The sequence below is a fragment of the Antrostomus carolinensis genome, unplaced genomic scaffold, assembly GCF_000700745.2.
Source record: "Antrostomus carolinensis isolate BGI_N321 unplaced genomic scaffold, ASM70074v2 scaffold6978, whole genome shotgun sequence".
Classification (NCBI taxonomy): domain Eukaryota; kingdom Metazoa; phylum Chordata; class Aves; order Caprimulgiformes; family Caprimulgidae; genus Antrostomus; species Antrostomus carolinensis.
Window position 1 is genome coordinate 3,191 of NW_010330817.1, and position 26,059 is coordinate 29,249.

At 42.0% G+C, this 26,059-nt stretch overlaps 1 protein-coding gene across 2 annotated transcripts in view; it reads left to right on the forward strand.

Annotated features, from left to right (window-relative positions):
* The first annotated feature begins 19,741 nt into the window (after window positions 1-19,741).
* The window catches only part of ZNF462 (zinc finger protein 462), a 48,736-nt gene continuing 42,418 nt past the window's right edge, over window positions 19,742-26,059 (forward strand). Inside the window, exons 1-3 of one of the 2 annotated variants that reach the window (XM_029086225.1) lie at window positions 19,742-19,961; window positions 20,568-23,463; window position 26,047. In XM_029086225.1, coding sequence (XP_028942058.1) covers window positions 19,742-19,961; window positions 20,568-23,463; window position 26,047 — 3,117 coding nt within the window. Of the gene's footprint in view, window positions 19,962-20,567; window positions 26,048-26,059 lie in introns of both variants that reach the window. The other variant, XM_010173018.1, reaches the window with a different exon arrangement.

Sequence of the window (26,059 nt, forward strand, 5' to 3'; positions counted from 1 at the left end):
CTTAACATATTTGTAAACATTAATTAGGTCTCCCCTCAGTCTCCTCTTCTCCAAGCTAAAGAGACCCAGCTCCCTCAGCCTTTCCTTATAAGGGAGATGTTCCACTCCCTTAATCATCTTGGTGGCTCTGTGAATCTGTACCAAGCTGTAAAAGATGCAGGGGCTGGAATCTAAAAATAGAAAATATTTGCTATATAAATAGTTATTTATTTCTAATTTAGTAGAAAAATATTAACAGCTATTGGAATGACTAATGGATTATGTAGAAAGTCCTTAGGTGTCAAGCTTACGTGTAGTTACTCTTCAGGTGCTGTGGTGGGAGACAGGTTTTAGACTGTTACCATTGAGTTGGATGTGGACAACTGTCTAGCTGTAGAAGTTGAAGTTTCAGCAAGATGACTCCCACTGCCATTATCTCATGTTAGGTCAGGGATTAGTTGTCTTAAAGAACAGCTGATGGGAATGCTGTAACTTGGAGATGTAGGGAATCTAAGGAGGTGATTGAGTTTTACCAGAACATGTAAGAAGACTGTTTCTTACCTGACAAAGGAAAGGGAACCATATAAGCAAGTTAAGTGAAATGATAAGGCTGACAGCAGTTTTGTATTTACTAGTTTAGGCTTGATTATCTGTAGTAGGTTTTCATCCATTTCCATCAGCTGTTCTTAAGTTTGTCAAGAGGAAGCTACCTTATTATCTTAACTTCACTTGCACTTCATGATGGAAGACAGCCACTAATCTCAGCGTTACTTACAGGTTAAAATAGTCACTCATTCCAAAACCAAGAAACAGAGGAAACAGCTTAGACCTCTTTCTCCTTTTTCATTCCTGAAATCCTTTGTCCTCACATTGTCTTAGGCTTAAAAATATGAACAAATGATTTGTATTTTTTTCTCAAAGTGGAATCTGTGCACAAGGTTGGTGGAAGCTGCCTTTCTCTTAAAAATTAGATGTGTTTTCTTGTGGTCTCAATAGAGGAAAAGAAGAAATGGAACAGGGTTTTTGTAGTCCTGACAGAGCTACTATAGACTTTCTCATTTTTGGTTTCTGAAGGACAGTAAATTCCCCAAACAGAAGACCTGGTTTCCTCTGGACTCAGCAACCCAGAACTTTGGTCACCCAGAACTTTAGGTCTAGTTTTACAGACCAGACAGTCTGGTAGTTACCATAGAGGTAGCTGTGGCATAAAACCTAATCAGTATTTGTCAGCATGTTAATTTCCTAGAGTAACCTAACTTTCTGTTAGAGATATCCCACCAATTATATTATTAAAGCATTTCAGTAGATTCAAGGGTCTCAACCTTTTCAGTAGAAATATGTTCCAGTTTTTTGTTAGACCCTTCTCAAAATCTTAGACTTTGGTCTATTAAGATGATACATCTAAGAAACTTGAAGATTAACTCTTTTGTCTTCTGTGCTAATCAAAGTCTTTAACAATAAGCACTATCATTAGATCGGGGTGGTTTTTTTGTTGGTTTTTTTTTTTTTTCCCCCTCCAATAACTGATGCACAAACAAGTCAGTTTCTGGGAAAAATGGTACATTAGTTTGGTTTTGAAGGTCAAGCTGCAGTAAAGGCCTCACTGCAAATGCTTTTCTTTTCAACTTTATAAACCAATTACTATAGCAGAATGAAGGAGATTTTTGATTCCCTAAGTGACAAACTGTTTCCATTTCTTAATTTGTAGTTTCAGTTTTGGAAGACTGTTTTCAGGATTCAGAAGTCTGTATTGCAGTAGTCTAGCATGAGGAGTTAGAAGACAATGGGAGAACAAAGGATTTCAGGAATGAAGAAGGAGAAAGGGGTCTAAGCTGTTTCCTCTGTTTCTTGGTTTTGGAATGAGTGACTACTTTGACTTGTAATGCTGAGATTAGTGGCTGTCTTCCATCATGAAGTGCAAGTGAAGTTAAGATAACAAGGTAACTTCCTCTTGGCAAACAGTTCCCTCTCCATTTCTCTCTCTGTGTAAAATCTTTTCTTCTAGGCATGGGTGCAGAGGAGCCTTGTCTTTAACTTGAAGATTTACTTTCTTCTAGTAATCAAGCCTACAGATATAGCCTCTGTGTGCTGAGCTGAAAAGGAAACCACTTTTTTTTTTGACAGTGAAGCTTCACTGCCAAAATGATCTTGTACTGCAGGTGGCTGGAGGTATCTGATACAAGTTAGTTTGTCAGCTTTGGAACACATCTGAAGGGCAGGCTCTTCAGGAAGGGTGAACTATAGCACCAGTCCTATGATTAGTAAGTCTGGTTCTGCCTCCTTCAGCTTCTGAGACCCTGAAGATCTGCTTTCTTGCAGGTTCTGCTTTCAGGTAAGGAGCAACTTATTCCTATTTTGACCCTCCATAATAAAAGGCTTTAGTAAGTACTGATCCACATAAAGGTCTGGTCCTCAGCTGGGGAAAACTGGCAGAACTCCAGCAAATCTCTAGAAATAAAAATCTGGAGAAATCTCTGAAAGCACAGCAGTTATTTGGACTTTCACAATATTCTTTACCTTGTAAGAATACAGGAGCAGGAAGTTGGAATGACACTGATGGCTTAATCTTTCTGTGATTTCTTGCTTTTTATGAGGGAAAGAAAATCTTTAGGAGACAACTTTGCTCCTGTTCTCTTGGTGGTATTGGCTTGCATGGCTTTGTTTTTTCTTTGAAAATTGATAGCAGAAGACTATCCAACTTTCAGGAGTGGAGCCATTATATGTGGGGCTGTGCAACGGGAGCCAAAGTTTAAAAATAAAATACCAGGCTGCCTTCCTGAAGATCCAGACATAGCATACACACATACACACACACGCACAGTATCCTGACTGACCATCAGTAGCTGAGTTCAGAGCAACGGACAATGAGAACCAAAAAGGGAGTCTTGTTCCTCAAAAAGAAAGAGGAAGAAATGTAAGGCTTATGCAGCCTCAGATACCAGTTTCTGGAGGGCATGGGAGGCCCCTCATCACTAGCGGGGTTCAGAGACAGTAAGACCAGATGACTGTCAGCCATTCTGGTGGCATCTGCTGTAGTCCCCTCCCAGCCTTCCTTTTTCTCTCCCTCATTTTCTCTGCCCTCCTGAGTAATGGTTCTGGGAGGAGCAGTCTTATTTGAAAATGTTATCTTTTCTGAGTGTTTCTCAGCACTCAGTATGAAATAAAAGCGGTGGCTTTTATTTCATACTGAGTGCTGAGGGATCAACATGCTAAACATCTTCAGAAGAAATGAAAGACCAACTTCTTTCACTTCAGAGCTACTTTAATGATACACATGACTAACAGCATTCTCTGCTAGGCTGTGGAAACAGCAGATGATCAGTTTCCATCTTTCCAGAAGACTTGGGGAAGGGGGGGGCTACAGAAGAGGTAGTAAATAGACCAGGAAGAATTACGTATGGCAGAAAAGCAGAAATTTAAGGTTTAATGCCAGGAATACAGCTTGGAAGCTGAGTTAAGTTATGTCAGAAAGGAATGATCTTTTGAAAGAAAAAGTGACACTACTCAGGCAAACAGTCTAAGAAAATTGGAAGATACAAGTCTTGATCACTTGTGAAGGTAGATAGGGATGAAGAAGGTGAAAGATTTAACGCTATTTGCCTGCTTCTGCAAAACGCTCATGTCTTTATCTTTGTTTGATAATTGTGAGCTGGGCTGACAAGGGTGGGAATTCAGAGTTCCTCCAGTGGCTTGGTGTGAAACAGCAGGGAGTGTGCTTCTCTCAGGTGACATGACATAAACTGTGTGCAGGTAGCAGCTGTGCACAGTCTTATCTGCCTGTATGCCGCCTCAAGCTAGTGCATTGGAAGACTGGAGCTTATACTTTTGACTGCATGGAGTAGGCAGAGTAGGCAGACACAGTTTCCAGAAAAACCCCTGATCCCCAGATGAACCTCATAGTAAATGCAAAATGGATTTTTAGCTAGGCTTCTCTAGCTGCAGCAAGCATGTTTATGTATCTCAGTTGACAGCTACAGGGGAACAAAAAGCAAAGAAGAGGTGTTACCACTTCATGTCTGCCCAGGCAAAGTAACAGTCGCAGCTGCCCATGACACACTTGGCTTTTGGCAGAGCTCAGGCTAGTTCTGCTCTGCAGACACAGGATGAAGCATGCTCAGTATGCTTCCTTCAACAGGAATGGCAGCAGTATCTTGGATTACTACAGAGACTGCTCTACATCTGTGAGTCCCTTCTGCAGTTTGGTTCACACTAAATGGGATCAGGAGTCCTTGGTAACCTGTGTAGAGCTCCCAGCACAGGCTAATCACCTTTTTTGGAAAGTTGTGTTTTCTTAGACATCCAGACTCAAAATGGAACAATTATTTTATTTAAGTTTTCCAGAAAAAACATACTAGCTTTACTTACTAGTTGAACATGTATTGAAGGTGGTGCTGTAGCCTAAAGTTTTTGTAGGACTTTATTATCTTAAAATCTGAATGTTTGGGTTTTTTTAAATCCCCAAAATATCTGTCTTGTTTGTGGTGATGTCCTAATAATGAAGGGTAGGTGCAACTGTCAGCACATGAAAAGTAATTGCTTGATCTGTTCTCATAAATTTTGTCAGCTAGGGTGGAGTGGAAGTGTGCACACACTTTGTGGCTCCAGCTAGCATACGTGAAAGAGAGGTCTGATTAAATCAAACTTCCTCTTCTTTGGTCATGAGGAACTCCTGCTTACAGAAGACATTGAAGAAGACCCAGAGTGTTCATCTTACAGATTTTTTTATAAAGGTGCTATAAAGAAGATTCCCTTTGATGACTTCTAATCTCCCTCCTCCCACTGTGATCTCAAGTAATATGAGAGTTAGTCCATGTTCACCATCCCTAAACTCTGTCTTTCCTGGTATTCCTTCTCCTCAGCTCTGCAGACTTTTTGCTGAGTTGACCTAATTTCTTCAGCAAAAGGCCTGTATTCTGTACAGAAAGCTGGAAATGGCAACTCCAGTTAAGAAGTAAATAAAAATATAAATAAAGAGCATCAGTCAATAACCTTGTGTGTGGTGTATGGTTTACCTCTGCTCCCAAAATTCTAACTTCCTCTGTGCTGGAGAATCTTTCATGTGTAGTTGTGGGAAGTTAGCACTGGGATTTCAGGCACAGTGGCACAGAAAGGTAGCGTGGCTTAACAGGGAAGGGCCAGAGTCTGGAAACCCACTTTCTGCTGCTGGCTGTGCCACAGACCAGCTGTGTGACCTGGAGACAGGCTACTTCACTTCCCTATGCTCCATTCTCAGGTAAAGGAAGAAGGTTCTCTGGGATGCAGACTCACTCATCTTGCTTTTCACACAGAGAGAGCCTACAACAGTGTGGCCTGAAGCTGCATGAGTCAAATAAATAGATAGCAACAGCATGGAATAGAATGTCAATATTGCTGCTTGATATATTTAATTCTGCCTTTTTGTTCCTTATGTATTACCTATAGGTTGTGTGTTCTCAGATTTTGTTCAATAATTTGAAGCTGTTGAAGACCATGGGAATACTTCAGTCTTTTCTCTCTCTGAGAGCAAGCCACTTCTGATGACTTAAAAGACTTGATTGTGATAAAATGAATGGAAACCTGAAACATATTATGTTGTCTTTTGTCTTGCTTTAGTGTTCCATAAACAGCAGAAGGAAATATGAAATTTCTGCAGGACTGATTGTATACTTTTGGGATGGACTCTTTTGTCATTTCAGTCCTATATTACTGTGAAACTTTCATTCTGTATACATTCCTGCAAACAAGAACCCACACTTGAATGAATGCTTGTTGCAAGAAACGAGTAAAAAAGTACAAATGCCTTTTATTCAAATGAGTTTTAAAGAGAGGGGAAACGTCTAGAATGGAGCAGAAAACGCATCACATGCTTCCTTTTTTCTTTTCCATAGTATTAAAGGATGTTGGCTAACATAAATTCAGTGCCTCAAAGTATTCTTTGTATGTATTTTGCTGTCATATGGTTCATGCATTCCTCTTTTGGGATGAAAAAACAGGGCAATATTCACCTGACTGGCAAGTGGTGTTACTGAATGCGGTGTCTGAAGGGCTGTTCACTTAGCTGGACTCTTACTGAAAAGAGACAGGTGGTATTTATCTCTGTGACTGCCCATGTCTCTTCTCCATGTGTAGCTGAAAAGATGCATCCTGTCCCTATCAACCAGCATAAATCTGTGAACATACAGTTTTATAACAGTTGAGTCTATGGTCTTTGTGGTTTAGGTTTGTTGGTTTGTTTTGGGGTTTTTTTTTTTTCCCCTCGCTTGCTTGTTTCCATCTTTGTTCCTTTAGTGAGAAGAAGAAAAAATAATTTCTTTATATGGTCCTGCTTTGAAGTAATCCTGCTTTATTTTAAAACCTTTTGAGCTGGAGGATTCAATGACACCTGATCTAGCTAAAGTATTTATGTGTACCTCTTGGAAAAGCAGTAAGTCGGGAAGTTGGTAAGTTTCTTCCCTTTAAGTCAAACTTGGCTTCTCTTTTTTTAAGTAGTTCTATAATCATCAATAAAACCAATGTCAATTATGTATCCCTTTGGTTTGGAACTGTAGAACCTTGCAGTGTGTCTTTGTCATTACCATAGGTGAGTATTCTTTCCCTTTGTTGAAAACACTGTGAGCCAGACTACCCTTCCTTTGCTTTCAGAATATTACTTCTGATTTTTTCCAGTTAATTAAAAGGCACATTATATTGCATAATTTTATTTGTATCTCATCAGGTTGAAAGTTCTGTTGGGTGTTTTAAACTATGAGAGGGCTTGAATCTTCTGGGGTATTAAAAAAAAAATACCATACTTGTTAGCTTAAAATGTGTCTTAACCATTTTCATATACCTTGCTTGCAGAGTAAATGTCAAGGTTTGTCTACCCATGGAGTTATTGAGAGAGAGCTACTGTAGTTTCAATAACCCTCTTTAAGTCCAAAATGTGGATATAACTTCTCTTCTGGTTTTTCTCACACACATGGCTTGGTATGACATGCAGTATAACTTGGAGGCTTGAAGAAAGTATGTGTGGGAAGACATGCTGAGGGCAGTTGCAGTGGGCTTCTAGTGAGAACAGTAACACTAAGTGGATCCTTAAGAATAAAATGAATCTGTTCCAAATGCAGATACACAATTACTTCATTGTATTTCTGTGTTTTGGTTGTGGAGCTGTTGGCATTCAAGATGTCCTGTCCCCTCCATTTCAGAGAGGGACTATCCCTGGCACAGTTACTCCAGCTAAAGCAATGGCCAGTGTACCAGTGGGGCGAGAGAACTTTGTCCAAACTGCTTGTCCTACTGCCAAGCATGGATGGGCTTCTGGTTGTAGGTGAAAGCAGAATACCTGTCCTGAAGCACTGCTGTCCCATGAATTTTCAATAACATACCTGGATTTGCAATGAGAGATTTTCTGAAAAAGCTTTTGAGAAGACCGTTTCTTGGCTATTTATCTAATACTTCTCTTAAGGCTTCTCTTTGTTGCTTCTTAGTATTTATGTGCAAAACCAAAATCGTGGTAAAGTCTAAGATGCCACTGGGCTGCCTTTTCTTGAATTTGTCTAAGTATATTGGTGTTTTTTTCTGGGAATTTTTTCCCAATTTAGAAAAGGTCCCATTTTTGAGTAGGCACATATATGAGCACTTTCTAAAAAGTCCTTTCACCTTTAATTTACCCAAGAATTCTCTTCTCTTAGGCCAGGAAAACTGAAAATCTCTCTCAGTCTTCACCTTGCTTTAGACAGAGTGGTCTCTGGGGACCTGTGTTGAGTTTTGTACATCCCGCCTCTTACAAAAATCAAGTATTTGGGTTCAGTTTCCAGCTTACACGGATTTCCAAAGGTTAAGAAAACTTAATTTATCTGGAGACTTTATCTGAAGTGGGCTGTCCTATTCTTTTCTCTTTCCATAATAAAGACATGCCATCTTCTTTCAGAGTATTTGAATAAAATACGATGGCTAGGTTTAAAATTGGCGATGACCTGAGGTAGCTTAAAGCTTTAGTAAACTATTTGTAAACTACAAGACATTTTTAGTGTAATTCACTGGGTTAAATAGAAAGAGTAGGTGGTTGGAAAATACAAGAACAAGGTGCTCATGGTCTCCTCTTAATTTCTTCTTTTTTTTTTTAGGAGATACTTTTTATGTTGTTAAGCTAGTCTTGAACTCAACTTTCTTATGACAAGATACATTGTCTTCTTTATATGTAGTTTGGCAGTTGTTTACATATTCTGGATAAAGTTTTGGCAACTAGTTTCTCTTTTTATCAGCTTTCATCCTGTATCTTTAGGGTAAAGTTAGAATGGTTCCACTTTCTTCAAAATGAAAGTAATCTTATGGCAATGGGAATTGATTATTTTGTTCTACAATTGGATTTTATTACCCTCATAGTTATTTAAAGTGCTTGAATTTTTTTTCAGTTTTAAATGGTTGAGTGTAAAGCATTTACAACAGCAGAAAAAAAGGTGTTGGGTAATGGATTTGCAGAAGAGAAAAAAGCTGCAATAGTTCTGCGATGTCTACATACTTGCAAGTATTGTAGCTTTTGAAGGATACAGTTGGTTACAGTCAGCCCCTCCTAGCCATCGTCCTTACTACAAAGAAAGTCTTAGTTATTTTTATTTCTTTCTGGTCCATTTCCTGTTTGGCTATTTCTTAGGAGGAAGATAAAGAAATCAGATCTGAGTGGCTGACCCTCTAACAGCTTATGTAAAGCAAAAAGGATTAAACTAGGACAGAAGAACTCCATTAAGAGCTTCAACATCTTACCACTTTTGATACAACTCAGCTTTAATAATAGTTTTCTCATTTATTTGAATATGGTCAGAGTAGTCGGGGAATAGGACTATTTGTTATTTGAAAGACAAGAAATAAGGTTAACAAGAGGTTTGTTCTTTTTCTGGGTTTTTTTGAGGGAGATAGTTGTTAATTATTACCTGCATAACAAAGTGTGTTTCTTTTATAGATGTTCTTTTATAGATGGAGAATAGCAGATTTTTCCTTTTTTTAATGTAACAGTTTCTAATGCCTCTTTGATCCAAACCCTTTCTGTCTGGAGAACTTCCATTAACCTTCGTCAATTCATAGATACTGGGATCACTCTGAATTCCTTCCCTGCCCCTCCCCCCTCCCCCCCCCCACCCTTGAAGTGCATTGTAGGTGTTCCACTTAGTTTCTTCCAGGGACTGCGATCTACATATCATAGAAATGATGATAACTGAGCCAATATGCTATTTTAAATATTTTGTACTTGGTCTTTATATATTACATGAACTGCAAAAACTTGTTTCCTGGAAGGACCAAGTGGGTGGAAACAGAGGTTGAACGAGGAGTAAAAGAAGTAAGGTTCTCATTTGGACCAAGGATATTGCATTCCAATGTGTATATATTCCATCCCAACATGTAGTCCAATGGGAGAGAGATATATCTGTCTATCTATCTATAGACAAACACAGTTACTTAAGACAAAGTGAAGTATTCTGGACAACCTAAATGTTAGCTGCAACTTGTTTTTCCTCCTTTTTAGCCCTATCACTTTTCAGCCATCAGTGATAGGACCAGCACCTTGTTGCCACCATCCCAGACAGGCAGAGGATCTTCACTTGGACAGGTGGAAGAGATCTGTTGGGAGGCGTGGCAGGGAGAAGGGTGTCAGCCTAGTCTCACCAGTCTGAGATCTGTCAAATACTGAAAAAGTATATATTCTTCTACCTGGGGCAGAGATGCTGGCTGCCATACTGTGAGTGAGTCAGTAGGCAAATAAAACTGTGTATTCTGTCTGACATTATAAATGCATCAGTGATGGATTTGTATTACCTGAGGAAATGAACTGGCTGACAGAGAGGCTTCTGCTTGCTGCCCAGCAAATGTCAAATATAGCAGGAAGCTTGGGGGGAAAGGGAGGAATAGCTGGAGACAAAGGCTGTGTTAAAATAGCTAGGATGTCAGTGGAACTTCTCGAAAGAGGGTTTCTGAGGAGCAGACTGGGAAAGCAGAACAACCTTTAGACTTTGTTAATAAGCTTGTCCTTCAGTGGGGTTTCAGCCATGGATCCTGTTTTATAATTAGAGTCATGCATGAGGTGGGTTTGAGTCTGCATGTGCTGCTCTATTCAGCTTTGTTTGCTTGTACAGAACATGACTTCTGGTGCTTTGGTTTTATAGGGTTAAACCGATTCCTTTTCATCCATGCCCTTTTTCATCCTCTCCACAAGCTCTCTGCATGGGGTTAACCCTTCAAAGGAGGACCTCTGGAGCATGTGAGATCTCAGGATGGACTGAGAGAAGGCTGTAACATCCCCAGGATGATTACTAAGCTAAGCTCATATTGGTGATGAAAGGCAGGCAGTGGGCTTTGGCTTGCTTGGATCTGAACCACGCAACATTTCTTTGGTTCCCACATTGCCCTGTGAATTTCTCTTAGAGAGTCTTGAATGTCTACCAGACTGGGCACTGTATAATAGAAATTATGTCTGGCTGAAAGATTATTCCCCTCACCAGCCGAGTTCAGTCTCTGTTGCCACTGCTATGACATAGGTCCAGTCTTTGCACTTAAAGAGGACCGTGTGTCTAGCAAAGCATCTTTTCAGATCTATCTTTCAAGATGGTGATAATTTTGCCTTCTTGAAGACATTTTTTTGTCTTCAGTCCCAAAGCAGAGCTTTTCCCTTGGCATTTGTGCTTTCTGAATGCTAGTGACTTGATTTCCACCTCTGTGACTACAGTGAGAATGCCTGCTTGTGTTTTGAACCAGCTGTGTTGGCTGGTCTAATTTCAGATCTGTAAGATTAAAATTCTGTGGCCCTTAAAATAATACTGCAGTTCATGTATTCCCATGGTTTAGCTCTGTCACCAGTTTATAAGCTGTATTTAGCCTCTGTAAAAACACTGTGCTCCTTGCAAACTAACACTGGTCCTCTCCAAAGCATGCTTGCAACTCACTAGCTACAGCACTGTAAGTGACCATGGAATGGAGTATGTAGTTCGGGGTGAATGGCAAGCTTACTTTTAAAGGCACTACAAGCTGTGCAAGTCTGTTTTAGGGTTCATTTAAGGGCAGATGGCCATCAGGAGATAATCTCTTCTGTCTTCACTCACAGCTTTGCTCTTTCCCACTTCAGTTCATGGTGTAGCAGGGTATGTGGTTGAGTTTTCATATCTGATTTGCTACTGCCAGGACCCCCTTTATAATAGCTCTGACTTTTCTTGGCAAGACAGATCTTTGCTGGGGTTATGCCAGGAGCCTGCTCCTCTCCCTGCTTCTTCCAGGGTGAGGCTGGTAATGCATCCTTTGTGCAAAGAGCTCCTAGAAGATGTAATTTGCAATGAGTGAGAAGGAAGTAGGTTGTTTCTGGAGTACCCAGGCAGAGCACTGCTGTGTTCTTCAGCACCATCTACTGACATCTTCCTCTCCCAAACCTATGTACACGAGGAAGCACACTTCTCTTAACTTACAGGAACTGGATTTCTTGAGGTAATTAACAATACACTCTTGGCTGGAAGTTAGAAACCCCAGACCCACTGCTTTCAATTGCATTATGCCATATGGGGAGCACTAAGGAACAGGGTACAAAAGCCAAGTTCCTTGGCTCTGGTATCTGTTTTCCTAGATGGGGCCAGCCCACTTACCTCTTGAACACATGTCTATGCAGAAGGGTGTTGAGAGGTTGGGTGGTGTCAGTGAGGTGGATGACTTGGCTCATTTCCTGTGAGCATTTAGTAAGGGAACCAAGTGGCAGACTACATTTCTACTCTAGAGTTTTGCCCTGTGCTGTTCCATCTTCCTCTTAAACTGTTGAAGGATTTAAACAGGTATTTTTTTTACCAGTTTTGACTGGGAAAATGGTTTAATGTTTGTTTGTTTGGGTTTTTTTTGTGTATTTTCATTTTGTTTCTCTTCTTCACCTTCTGGTAGGAAAAGAAACTTTATTCTGTAAAAAAAAAGAGTCCATCTGATCAAAATTCCTCTCTTCCTAGTAAAATTGTCGTTGCATCATCTTGTAACACATGGCCAAAGCAGTATTCTGTTTATTGACCCAGGTGAACCACAGGAAAACTTGACAAAACTGTCTGTGTGTCTGTATTGGCACCTCCACAACTACTTTTGTGCAGTAAATAAAGTACCTGCCATACTCAATAAAGGAAAAAGTCCTGCTCTGAGCATTTAGTTGTTCAGATTCTCACATATATTTAAAGTATTTTTGATTTTTGTAGGGATTAATAACATGCCATGAAGGTAATAGAGAAGATCAGAAAAACCCATCCTAATCTTGCATGGAGCAAAAGCATTTAATATTCAAGAGCCTTCTTACAAGTGAAGTTCTTTATCCTAAGACTCTGTTGTCCATGCTCTGTACCTCACAGCTAACCTTCAGGAAGGGGGCACAAAAAAATCTCAGTCGTACTTTGTATGACTCTCTCAGTTTGTCTTTTAATTAAGTTGTGGCATTTTATTTGCAATTTGCTTTTATTTTAAAATTTGAAGTTTGAAAGTATCCTTCAGGCATTTAGATGGCATCTTCATCTATTTTTTTTTTTTTTTTTAAAAGAACAGATACATATGTACACTCCTGGAGCCCAAAGAAAGAAGGAGAAGAGGCATTATTTGTGAGAAATGGAAAACGAGTGGCCAGCATTTAGGTAGCTGCAATCAGTATAGCCCCATCCTGATGCTCTTTGTAGTTAATTTACTTATATCTGAATTGGTTTTGTTGATTTGATTTCCTTGCAAGTAACATGTGGATGTAAGATCAAGTATTCCATCTTGGACTTTTGTCTTCCTTGCTAGGGAAGTTTGTTTTTTTCCACAGTGAGATAACTATCAGTTTGCTGTGTCTGTTTGAGGCTGGGTACTGCAGTATTTTCCTCAAGATACCTCTCAGAACCTGACATTGTGCTCCTATCTGTGATTCTCCTTTCTTTCATACCTCCTTGTAAAATCTATGATGTGCCTTTATTCTGCTAGGGTCTTACAGTGAAATGACTAATTTGCATTAATGTTCAGTAACTGAGCACCAGGTTTTTCTGTTCTGTTATGGTGGTGGTGTTTGGGGTTTTTTGTTGTTTTGTTGTTTTTTTTTTTTCTCTGTGTGTGTATGTTGAGCTTTTTTTTCCCTGTTCTTTGAAAAGTCAGTGTCTTGGAGAACTGGTTGAGTTGATAGCAATGTAGCCATCATTTGGACCTCTTTCAGGTCATTTATGTGCTTGTGTATTAAGTTCCTCAAAAGAAAAATAACCAGAGGTTCTGTGAATCTTTGTTCTCTTCTTGAACTGAAAAACCCATCTATCCTTCTGGCACCTCCTAGCACTGTGTAGCCTCTCTTTCACAAACTTTAAGAGTAATATGGTTTATATTTCCTTTGAAGTGTAGAAGATTTTGCAAGCTATGTGGTAGCTTTACAGTGATCCATAGTATGGTATCAGGGATGTTAAATGAACGCATGTATTCAAGAACATAAATAAATAGTAGCTGTACAGGGATCAACAAAGTTGGTCGTCCTGTTTTCCATGCCCGGGAGATTTCTGAAAAGTTTGGAATATAATGTACAAAGAACGTGTAGTAGGAAGACATCCTTTTGTGGAATCTGACTTGGAGCCCACTTCACATTCAGTCTTCCAGGTGGCTGGATAAGTAAATTTTAGGGAAAAAAATGAGTCTGTGTCTGCTCAATTTAGATTGTTGTTTTTACTGTGGAGTTGTAATGTATCTCTAATAAAAGTTATTTCCTGAAAATATCTTACATTGTAATACCTATTTCCATGTAGGTCAACAAATATTTACTGGAAGAAATGGGTGACAGGATTGCACATATCAGCTCACATATTTTTCTTCTGGGTATAACTGCTGACTTTCAAAAGATAATGACCCAAAACTGGACATCAGTATGGAGATCTTGATAATAAAAGGTGTAACTGGTGATAAAATTTTACCATAAAACCTTTACATGAAAATACAAACCACAGAGTAAGTATATTGGAGTGGACAGTTGCAACCCAACCCAAGGAGTTCTATCAAAATCCAGTTCTGTGAAATAAAAAAAATAAATAAAAAAATTGAAAAAAGAAATTGCATCTCGATTTAGTTTATTTTGGTACCAGCTTGGAGGAGTAACTCCGAAGACAACCCTCACAGGATCAAGAATCCCAGTAGCTTGACTGGAATTTGGTTATTGAAAAAGACCCATGAGTTGAGTAGGTTTGCCTGACTGTAGTTGAGAGTTAAATTTATTCTTTGAATTTGTCAATAATTCTGTTTTGTTTGTTTCTTTTTTTTTTCATAAATGAAAGATGAGGCTGGCTTCCTGCAGTTAGAATAGCCTTCAGGTTTCCAGTTTCTCAAATATATAAATTTTTGCACTGCCCCTGTGATTTTACTCGTTTAGTCCTCATTTTCCCTCTTGTGATCTTATGTTACAAAAAGTATTAAAAAAAAGGCAAAACAACCTCAAACCCAAGGACATCAGAGCAGCCGCTCCATTGTACCAGAGCTGAACCTGGTCAGGAGCCCAGGGGGCATGGCTGGAAGGTCCTTACCGCAGCTGTAGGCACTGCTGCCTTGTAAAACCCAGGCTTCTCTGACAGGAAAAAAAGCCTGCAGTGTTACTCATAGGAATTTTGAAAACTTGTCATGTCTGGAATTAGTTGCTTGGAATTGCATTGCCGTAGTGTTCGGTAGTTTATTTCTGGTAGGTTGATCTCCAACAGCAAGAAAAAGACAGCAGGGAGATTAGACCAAGACTGAAGCTGCCTGTGTGTTTTGAGGGAAAAAGATTACTCTGGTGCATGATTTGGGGCTCTGCTAAGATGTTTTGTTCATGCTGATTTGCTTTGACCCAACGTGCCACATGGAAGCTGCCAGGGCTCCCTTGGAGAGGCAGGTCAGGGCCTGGCAGCCAGGGCCCGTCCCAACACACCGGCTGGGGGCAGGGTAGGCTGAGGGGCAGCCTCAGCCCCAGGCACTGGGAACCCCCCTGGGGCTGGACTGAGGGGCGCTGGAGACTGGACTGGCCCTGCTGGGCATTGCTGGGACGGTGGCTGATGGCACCAGGGGGTGAAATGGGGTTCTGGGCCATGGGGGAGTTCCGGGCTGTGGGGGAGCCCCAGGAGGGCTGTGCAGGAAGAGCGAGGCCTCTAGGTGCCTCAGGGCCCCAACACACAATGCATCTCCAGGGGGACTTAGTCGAGTTGAGAGGGGATCAGCAGTGTTTCTGACAGTGTCATAGCATGTGTAACATCATGGAATTGGAGAATCATTTAGGTTGAAAAAAACCTTTAAGATCATTGAGTCCAGCCATTAACCTGACACGGCCAGGTCCACCACTAAACCAGGTCCCTCAGTGCCACATCTACACGTCTTTTAAATACCTCCAGGAACAGTGACTCAGCCACTTTCCTGGCCACCCTGTTCCAATGCTTGACAACCCTTTTGGTGAAGAAATTTCTCTCAATTCCATCCTTGGCACAGAGTAAAATGAAAGCTGTATGCGCAACGTGTGTGTATGAGGTAGGGATGAAGATGCCTCTGATCATCTGACCAGAGGAATGCTTGGAGAACTGGGGATTTCTTCATTTTACATGCAGAGTTACTAATACTGAGCTGGAAGTTCACATAGTGTGTTTGGTCTGACTGACCTTTTCAGTTCTGGTTGTGCATGTGCATATTCTTCTAGAAGCTCTGCTGATTGCATCTCAAAATATAACGGATGGGTAGTCAAACCACAGAAGCTCAATTTCGAGGTCAGTGCCTTGGGCGTCACAATTAATTTTGTATTTTGAAGCTTTAAAACCAGACTTAAACATAATGATTTGTACTACTTTGGCTGCTGCCAAATTCTGTAATGACTGTTGTTCAACAAGCACAATTATCTTCTGTTTTGGATTTTTAAAAACCTAGAAATCTAATGCAACTGTGTCTCTGATGTTCTAATGCATTTATGAGCTTAGAGAAGGATGTCAAAGACAATTTGAGACTTTACCTTGGGTCTTTAAAACTGTAGCTTTGAGAAGCTCTTGCCCAATGTTTTGGAAGCTTTCTGCCCATAAGGAAAATGAGAATACCTCTTCTGCATATTATGCATTAATGCCATATATTTTAAGAAGAGGTTGCAAATGCAAATTAGTTAGACAACAGCATTTTAATAATCTGTCTGGTGAGGTTAGCAGCACATTAGGAAGGGATTTTAGAAGTCACATCTGTGGGCAATGTGGTCTCAAGAGATTGGTTGTGAATATGTTAGAGGGCTTGTGGGATTTATAGATTAATTTCATGGTGGTTGTGTTTGGTTGTTTTGGGGTTTTTTGCCAGACTTCCTGTTCTGCTTTTGAGTTAGTGGATTTGGTAACTCCTCTCTCATTCACCTCCATTACCCTCTAAATTTTCTTATTGTGCTGTTTGAAAATGTAAAGGACCAGCCTTAGCTGGTCATGATGGAAACATGCAAACCTTATTTTGTCTGCTTTGCTTGGGATGTTTATCTCGACAGTGTATTAACATCTGCACTTGAAAATGCTCTTTGCTGGTAGGTAAGTGAGTCTCTCTCAGTTCCATATCCCATGTAGACAAAAAATAAGATAGCAAGACAAACGTGTTTCGGTTTCTTTTGATACCAGAGCTCAAAATAGCAGTTTGTGTTTTTCTTTGCCTTTGTGCAACACCTGAATTTTAAAGAAAAATGTGGAAATGGTAGTGCAGAATTCCTTACAAAATGTTTCATCCTGCTTTCAGTATGATGGATGGTGGAAACATAAAATTAAAGTCCAGTTGTACCTGATGTTTGTTCCTCATAGCTGCAGTAAGATTAACCTCTTCTCTGACTTGGTGCTGCCTTTGTGATATAGACCCTGCTGAGATTCAAGCAGGAACCCATTAGAAAGTCTCCATCAGTTTTTGTCATCAGTAGCTGTTAACGAGCTCTCAACTCTTCCTTCTGATTTGTAGCAGAAGGGTACTGGTGGTTTAAGACTATCTAGACAGCAACCAGCATTCTTGAGGATACCTTCTCCAAGCATCATCAAGTGTATCGTGACTGCTGACGATGGGGCTGGTAGTGTCGGCTTTTACCTCCTAAGGCTGCTAGGATTCTTTTTTCAGAATCTCAGGTTTGCTCTCCCTTCTGGTTTTGTATTTTGTAAGCTGGCCTGAAGTTTCCATAAGAGAAAGAGCTGAAAGCGTTTTGTGGTGGTGTTTCTAAAGGGTCTGAAGTTTTCCAGGGGGCAGGGAGGGGGAGCATGAGGGGAGAAGAGCGAAATTGTGTGTGTGTGTGTGTGTGTGTGTGTGTGTGTTGTTTTCCTCTGTTCTACACAATGGAGCTTTCAGAGAACCTCTTTTTAAAGGCATAGCTACAGCCTTTGTGTGAAGGGTGTGTCTGCTGGCAGGGTTTGCTGATGCAGACAGACTAGCTGGTGATTAACAAAGGTCATTAGACTTTGGAATCTGGCAGGGGAGTAGGGTTGTGTGTCTTCTGCGCCAAGCAGGAGGGCTCCCCAGGGACGGGGCAGGCTGGAGGTCCCCTGCCTGCCTCCCCCCTTCCCTCCTCCTTTCCTCCTCCTCCTCCTTGGCTCAGCTGAGTGTTGCTTCTGCCTGTAGGACAGCTTGGACCAGTGTCTTGATGCTGTAATGCTCTGTTTCTGGAATGAACTGTCACATTTGTCATCTATGGGACACGGGAACCAGCCTTAGGAGATGCTTGCGGGCAATCTCAGGGAGGGAAGGTGCTCCTTGGCCAGTGCAGGGGCATAGCAGCGACATGACTTGGGGGGCAAGTCATGCAGGAGAAGGTGAGATATGTTCTGAGGATGCTGATTTTTCCAGTGTCACTCAGGGAGGAGGAGGGGAAAAAGGAGGGGGGGGGGAAGAAAATGCCTGGTGTGCTTGAGATGAAGCTGAGATAAGTGAGGCCATGTTGTGAACAGGCTAGAAGCTCTGAGCCTCTGAGTGCAGGAGTTGTCTGAGCTAAAATGGCTGCTCCCAAAGCTCAGAGGACTAGGGCAGCTTAGTGAGTCTTAAAGCTTCAGTGACGCAGGGGCTCATATCTCTTGAAAGTGTGATAAACACATTCAGCAGAGCCGTGGCTTGTTTGGCTGAGATGAAAGGACTAAGCTTTGGGGGATGGGTAGTGAAAACTGGATGATCTGCTTTTCTGTGAAGTGCTCTAAATGCAGGAGTCGTCTGCTCCATGGAAAAATTTGTTTTCAGGTCTAATGGACTGTGCTAAAGGAGAAGTGGGGTGGGGCTTCACTCACTGCTGTAATTTGATCCAGAGCAGATAGCAACCTCTTCCACACAATTTGGTCTGGTGCTTGCACATAAAAGCTTGAGGATCTCGATTATTGTAACTTTGTTAGCTGAAAAGAAGCTGGTGCAGGGTTCATTTTCTTTATTGGTGATGGGAGGGAGTGGGGGGAGAGAAAGGACACAGTGCAGCCTGCGAAGCAATGTAGGTAAATAATGTGGAGAAACTATGTGCTCAGACTGTCCAGAATGTGACTTGATGGAAGTTTATTTTAGCAGGCTATCAGAAGAAGCATTTTTTCCTATAAAATCCTGATGCATGTACCCTCTCGTGTTTCTGTGCCCTGATGTTTTGGAGCTTTCTCCTCGCTATGGAAGTAGCTTCATACTCTGCATACAATAAACACATGGAATTTTCAGTGCTTTGGGCTGCTCTTGTGTCTTGGACCTCTGAAACGCATAGTTTATCATCCTTTCCCAGTGCATCATATGGAAGCTTAAAGAAGTAATTCTTGTATTTACACAGGAGGGGTGCTCTTGTGTCTAAGTATTGCACAGGCTAGGAGGGTCTAAGGCTTTTGTCTTGCTTGTGCTTTGTATCTCCTTCCTGATGGTGTGGAAACATACAACTCTCTGTTGCAGGATTAATTGGTCACAAGGTGAACCACCATACTTCGCGTTATGGTATCTTGTGTTACTTTGTACTTCGAGATATGTAGGGCTTCTGGAAAAGTCAAGGGAGTCTTGATGTCTTGGAGTTGGTAACTCCTGTTACCAGTGTACTTTTGCAGTATTCCTATTCCCATTGCTGTCCCTGTCTTCCTTCAGTCCTCTCCATCCCCCAGATTGCTAACACACAAAGATCATGTCCTCAGAATAGATTAAAATCAAACTGTAAACATTTTAAGAAAGAATGGAAAAGCTTATAAAAGGTAGAATAAAAGTATTCTACCTTGTATTCATGTAGCTCCATCTCATCTCGCAGTTATGTCTAGGTTTTCCATCAACATCAGAATTTATAGGATGTCGAGAAGAAAAGCAAGTTTCTTCCAGCGCAGGCTTTTGATCTATGGTAGTGAAACAGGCAGGACTTAGCAACTTCCAGGAAGGTTGCAGTGGGTCTCACAAAAGCGGAAACCACTGTATTCTGGTTATAAATCTCAGTGCATGACTGGGAGTAAATGTGCTGTTTCTCTAGCATATGTGTTGTGGTCTTTGAACAAGACAGGTTTCTCCCTATCCTGTGTAACGGAAAAGCCAAGAGGACAAAGTCCATTGAATCAATAGTCACTTGTCAGAAAGTTGACTGTTAATAGTGTTGAGTCAGCAACTTGTGAGCTACCTAGATAGGACTTTATATGACTCTCAGTTGATGCCTCTTAATATGGTAAGCAAAGGTTGAGTTTTATGCTGCAGTATTTGCAGAATCTGTGGAAATGACTGAGTCATCATAAGCTTGGTATTACCTATTTTCAGGATTTGTTACAATGGCATTGCTGTAAAACATATCTCTTTCTTGTTCTCTTCTTCCCCTGTTTTTCTTGCAGAATTTTCTAATGTAAAAGATCATCCCTGAACCATGGAGGTCCTGCAGTGTGATGGCTGTGATTTTCGAGCTCCATCTTATGAAGACCTGAAAGCTCACATTCAGGATGTTCACACTGCATTTCTGCAGCCAACTGATGTCTCTGAGGAAAGTCCTAGCCAGCCAAGGTCTGGTTCCATGAATGCTAGCAACCAGACTGAGGTCGAGTTTTCTTCTGTAAAGGATGAATTTACAATTGCAGATGAAATAGCAGGTAAATCTCAACTCTAAGACTGATTTCAACTCTAAGATCTCAACTCTATCCCCCTTTTTTACTCATGGGTTGTTTCAGTGGGTTTTAGTTTCTACTTTTAATCTGACTTAAAAAAACCTCGCATTATCTTTATTACTGTGTCAGCAAAGCAGATGTCTAGCTTCAGCCATGTTGGTTCTGATGACAGCTTTTCCTCTAAATGCCTACATGGAGGATGATTTTATTTCCCAGCTGCTTCTCATGTATTTCTTCAGACTGCTTTTTGGCTTCTAGATTTTCATGATTGTTCTTCACTACCATGAACCACCTCAAAATTTTCAACTTTATTAGTGTAGCAGCTTTCTTTTTTCCCCAAGATTATTTTGAAAATTATCTATCCCAAACTGTACACGGTGGTCATATATATATGTAGACAGTATGCATAATGGACATTTTTCTGGCCATTGCCAGATATGTAGATCTCACCATAAGTAAATGAGTGAATCCTGGTGTGCTTATTTATCTATTCAGGATGTAGTTGCACTCTTATGCATATAGGGTGGGTGGAGAAAAAGCCTCTCTCTTTGATTTTATTTATTTATATATACACCTTAATTTTCATTTTAGGGCAAAATGCAACAAGTCAGATGGGGACTGGAAGTTACTATAGCCAGAGCCAGACTTTCTATGGTCAGCACATGGCTCCAAATCCTAAACCAACCAACAAGTTTTTCCAATGCAAGTTCTGTGTGCGTTACTTCCGTTCCAAAAACCTCCTTATAGAGCACACACGCAAGGTTCATGGAGCACAGGCTGGGGGGAGCTCAGTGGGGCCACCAACTGCTAGTTCTCTAAGTTACAACATCATGATGCATGAAGGGTTTGGCAAAGTTTTCAGTTGCCGCTTCTGCACCTACAAGTCACCCAGGCGTGCGAGGATTGTTAAGCACCAGAAAATGTATCACAAAAACAACCTGAAAGAGAGTTCAACTCCTCCTACTGCTGCTGTTGCTATGTCTGAATCAACGTCTGCTTCTGTGCCAGTGCAGGAACCCTGCAAGGAGCTGCCTGCAGAGGTGGTGGAGCGGAGCATTTTGGAATCCATGGTCAAGCCCCTGACAAAATCTAGGGGCAACTTTTGCTGTGAATGGTGCAGCTACCAGACACCTCGAAGGGAACGCTGGTGTGACCACATGATGAAGAAGCACCGCAGCATGGTAAAAATCCTGTCTAGCCTGAGGCAGCAACAAGATGGAACCAGTGCACCTGATGTACAGAGTAAGAGTGCCCAGAATGCCTCTCCAAACTCTAATTATATCTCCATTAATACAACAGGACGTGAGATGTCGAATGCTAATGTCTCAAACTTCAGGAGCTCTATGGGCAATTCCCTTATCAGGCCAAACTCTTCCACATCTTCCAAGTTTTCTTCTGTGTCTTACCCTCAGTTGAAGCCTAAGTCACCTCACAACTCAGGCATGGTTAATTTGTCTGACAGATCCCGCTATGGAATTGCTGATATGACGAATTCTTCTGCTGACCTGGAAACAAGCAGTATGCTAAATGACTCCAGCTCAGATGAAGAGCTAAATGAAATGGACAGCGAGAATGGTTTGAACTCCATGGATCACCAGACCTCAGGAATGTCTGCAGAGCAGCTGATGGGGTCTGATGGCAACAAACTATTGGAAACAAAGGGGATTCCCTTTAGAAGGTATATGAACAGGTTCCAGTGTCCTTTTTGCCCTTTCCTAACAATGCACCGCCGAAGCATTTCCCGTCACATTGAGAACATCCACCTGTCTGGGAAGACAGCTGTGTACAAATGTGATGAATGCCCTTTCACCTGCAAGAGTTCGTTAAAGCTTGGTGCCCACAAGCAATGTCACACAGGAACAACATCAGACTGGGACACTCTGAACTCTCAGGCTGAAAGCATCACCTCTTCTTTGAATGACAGCACAGTGTCTTACGAGAGTGGAAATATAAATGGCAGGAAATCAGCTGGGATGATGGAACCAGTGCAGCCACAGCAGCAACAACAGCAGTCACCCCAGCCCCATTCACAGCATCCATACAAGTGCACAATGTGCAACTATTCCACCACAACTTTGAAAGGCCTCAGAGTTCATCAACAGCACAAGCATTCATTCTGTGACAACTTGCCAAAATATGATGGACCACCAACAAACACACCACAAGAGAGTGAGGCAGATGCTCACCCTTCTGCCAGCACAGTGAAGAAGAGCCAGACCTCCATCCTTGGGCTCTCATCTAAAAATAACTTTGTTGCAAAGGCCCCTCGGAAGGTGTCAAATGACTTCCCTTTAGATCTCTCTCCAGTGAAAAAGAGAACTAGAATTGATGAAATAGCGAGCAACCTGCAGAGCAAAATCAACCAAAACAAACAGCAAGAGGATGCTGTGATTAACGTAGAGGATGATGAGGAAGAGGATGAGGACAATGAGGTGGAGATAGAAGTGGAGTTAGACAGAGAAGAAGAGCAAACAGAACCAATGATAGAGGTTTCCAGTTCTTACACACCCCAGCAGATGTGGGGGAGAGAGGCTAATGATTCCCAGAAAGAGACGAACTTTAGAAGCATGCAGCATGACTACAATTCCACCAATGGAGCAGAGATTGAGCTCACTTTATCTGAAGATGAGGAAGACTATTATTCTTCTGTCAACTTGAAGGACCATCAGAGCCCTAATGCCTCTCTTCTGGGGAGCCAGTCAAACATGTATGGTACTGATCAGAACAATGATAATTCGGAGTTCAGTGACTCTGGTAGGCTCTACTATTGTAAACACTGTGATTTCAGCAACAAATCTGCCAGGAGTGTTAGCACTCACTACCAGCGAATGCATCCCTATATTAAATTCAGTTTTAGGTATATCCTGGATCCCAATGATCACAGCGCAGTATACAGGTGTCTTGAGTGCTACATTGACTACACAAACTTCGAAGACCTGCAGCAGCATTATGGAGAGCATCATCCTGAAGCTATGAATGTACTGAACTTTGATCATTCTGATCTGATCTACCGCTGCCGCTTCTGCTCTTATACAAGCCCGAATGTTAGAAGCCTGATGCCACATTACCAAAGAATGCATCCCACAGTGAAAATTAACAATGCAATGATATTTTCAAGCTATGTTGTTGAGCAGCAAGAAGGGCTGAACACAGAGTCTCAGACACTGAGAGAGATCTTGAATTCTGCTCCAAAAACTATGGCAACGTCAACCCCCGTGGCTCGTGGGGCTGGTATGCCAACTAGTTTTAACAAAAGTGTCACCAAGAGTTTTAGTCCTGAGTGTGAAAATCAGAAGGATCCTTCAGTCAATTCTGTGGTTGTTTATGACTGTGACGTGTGTTCATTTGCAAGCCCTAACATGCATTCAGTTCTGGTGCATTACCAGAAAAAGCACCCCGAAGAAAAAGCATCATATTTCAGAATTCAGAAGACCATGCGCGTAGTGTCTGTTGACAGGGGCTCTGCCCTGGCTCAGATGGCTTTTGAGTTGGGGACACCCATCACCTCAAAGTTGTCCAACTTGGCTTCTCAACCTCTCCCACCACCACCTCCAGACCTTGCTACTGAAATTTACTATTGCAAGCACTGTTCGTACAGCAACCGCTCAGTTGTGGGAGTGCTTGTCCACTACCAGAAAAGGCACCCAGAGATAAAGGTCACCGCCAAATATATCAGACAGGCACCCCCCACTGCAGCAATGATGAGGGCTGGTGAGTTGCCACCTGGTATTCAGCGGCCACCAATGTCAATGCACCAGTTGAGCCGGGGTGGCTCTGAGACCTCTGTGAATCCTACCGAGAATGAAATGTTCTTCTGCCAACACTGTGATTATGGAAATCGGACCGTGAAAGGCGTGCTCATTCATTATCAAAAGAAGCATCGTGATTTCAAAGCTAACGCAGATGTGATTAGGCAGCATACAGCCACCATTAGAAGCCTTTGCGATCGCAGCCAGAAGAAATCGACTGGCACCATGCCTGCTCACACCTCCGGCACCGAACGGGACAAGTCAAAGCTGAGAGCCCTGAAATGCAGGCAGTGTAGCTACACGTCACCTTACTTCTATGCATTGAGGAAGCATATTAAGAAAGACCACCCTAATCTGAAGGCCACAGTCACATCTATTCTGAGATGGGCATTTTTGGATGGCTTGATAGAAGCTGGTTATCACTGTGAATGGTGCATCTATTCACACACAGAACCAAGTGGCTTGCTTGTGCATTACCAAAGGAGACATCCTGAGCACTATGTTGACTATACATATATGGCAACTAAACTTTGGGCAGGTCCTGATCCTTCCCCTCCTGCCTTAGTGATGCCAACAGAGATAAAAACCTATAGATGCAGAGACTGCATTTTTGAAGCATCTTCCATTTGGGATATTACTAATCACTACCAAGCATTTCACCCTTGGGCCATGAATGGAGATGAATCTGTGTTGTTAGATATCATTAAGGAGAAAGATGATGTTGAGAAATGCATCCCACAGCCTGATGAAGCTGGGGTCAGGATGGATTCTGAAGACCAGATAACAACAGCACAGATGGATCAGGATGCTGAGTGTTTAGAGGATCCCAGCCTTTCCCAGGAAAAAACTGTCCAGCTGGCTTCTGCCAACCCTGCCATCTCCTCCACTCCGTATCAGTGTACAGTTTGCCAGTCTGAGTACAACAACTTGCATGGCCTCCTGACACATTATGGCAAAAAGCATCCTGGCATGAAAGTGAAAGCTGCGGACTTTGCTCAGGATATAGACATTAACCCAGGCGCTGTATATAAGTGCAGACATTGCCCATACATTAATACACGTATTCATGGTGTTCTCACACACTACCAGAAGCGGCACCCAGCAGTAAAGGTCACCGCTGAAGACTTTGTGCATGATGTGGAGCAGTCAAATGATATTGCTCAGAATGACGTGGAAGAGACAAGTAGGATTTTCAAGCAAGGTTATGGTGCTTATCGATGCAAACTCTGCCCTTACACACATGGAACACTTGAGAAGCTGAAAATTCACTATGAAAAATACCACAATCAACCTGAATTTGATGTTTTTGCCCAGTCACCACCAAAGGTGTCTGCCTCAGTGGAGCCAGACATGATGACTGAAATCAAGGCCTCCCCAGAACTTGCTGCTGAGGATGTTGGAGAAGTTTCTATGGCAGCATCTCATTTCTCCAGTTCTCATTTAGTGTCTCACACAGTTTTCCGGTGTCAGCTCTGTAAATATTTCTGCTCCACTCGGAAGGGGATAGCGAGACACTACCGCATCAAACATAATAATGTTCGGGCACAGCCAGAAGGCAAGAACAACCTCTTCAAATGTGCCTTGTGTTCATACACCAACCCTATCCGCAAAGGGCTTGCAGCACACTACCAGAAAAGACATGACATTGATGCTTACTACACTCACTGCTTAGCAGCCTCCAGGACGGTAAGCGACAAACCCAATAAAGTGATCATTCCATCTCCTCCCAAGGATGACACTCCTCAGTTAAGTGAGGAGCTGAGGAGGGCTGTAGAGAAGAAGAAATGCTCGCTTTGTTCCTTCCAGTCCTTCAGCAAAAAGGGCATTGTGTCCCACTACATGAAGCGTCACCCTGGTGTTTTCCCTAAGAAGCAGCATGCCAGCAAGCTGGGGGGTTACTTCACTGCTGTGTATGCCGATGAGCATGAAAAGCCAACTCCAACCGAGGAGAGGAATGACTTTGAAAAGCCTGAGCTGGAGACTGAGGCTCAGGAAATTGAGTGGCTTCCCTTCAGGTGCATAAAATGTTTCAAGCTGTCCTTCAGCACAGCAGAGCTGCTTTGCATGCATTACACTGACCACCACAGCAAGGATCTGAAGAGGGACTTTACTATACTGGGAAGCGGCACCCGCTCTCAGAACCCTGTCTACCAGTGCAAGCACTGTGATATGAAATTGCATAGCACGGCAGAGCTGACCACACACTTGAACGGTCACAACGAGGAATTCCAGAAGCGTGCCAAACGTCAGGAGAGGAGGAAGCAGCTTCTGAGCAAGCAGAAATATGCAGATGGTGCTTTTGCAGATTTCAAACAAGAGAGGGTAAGGCTCTGT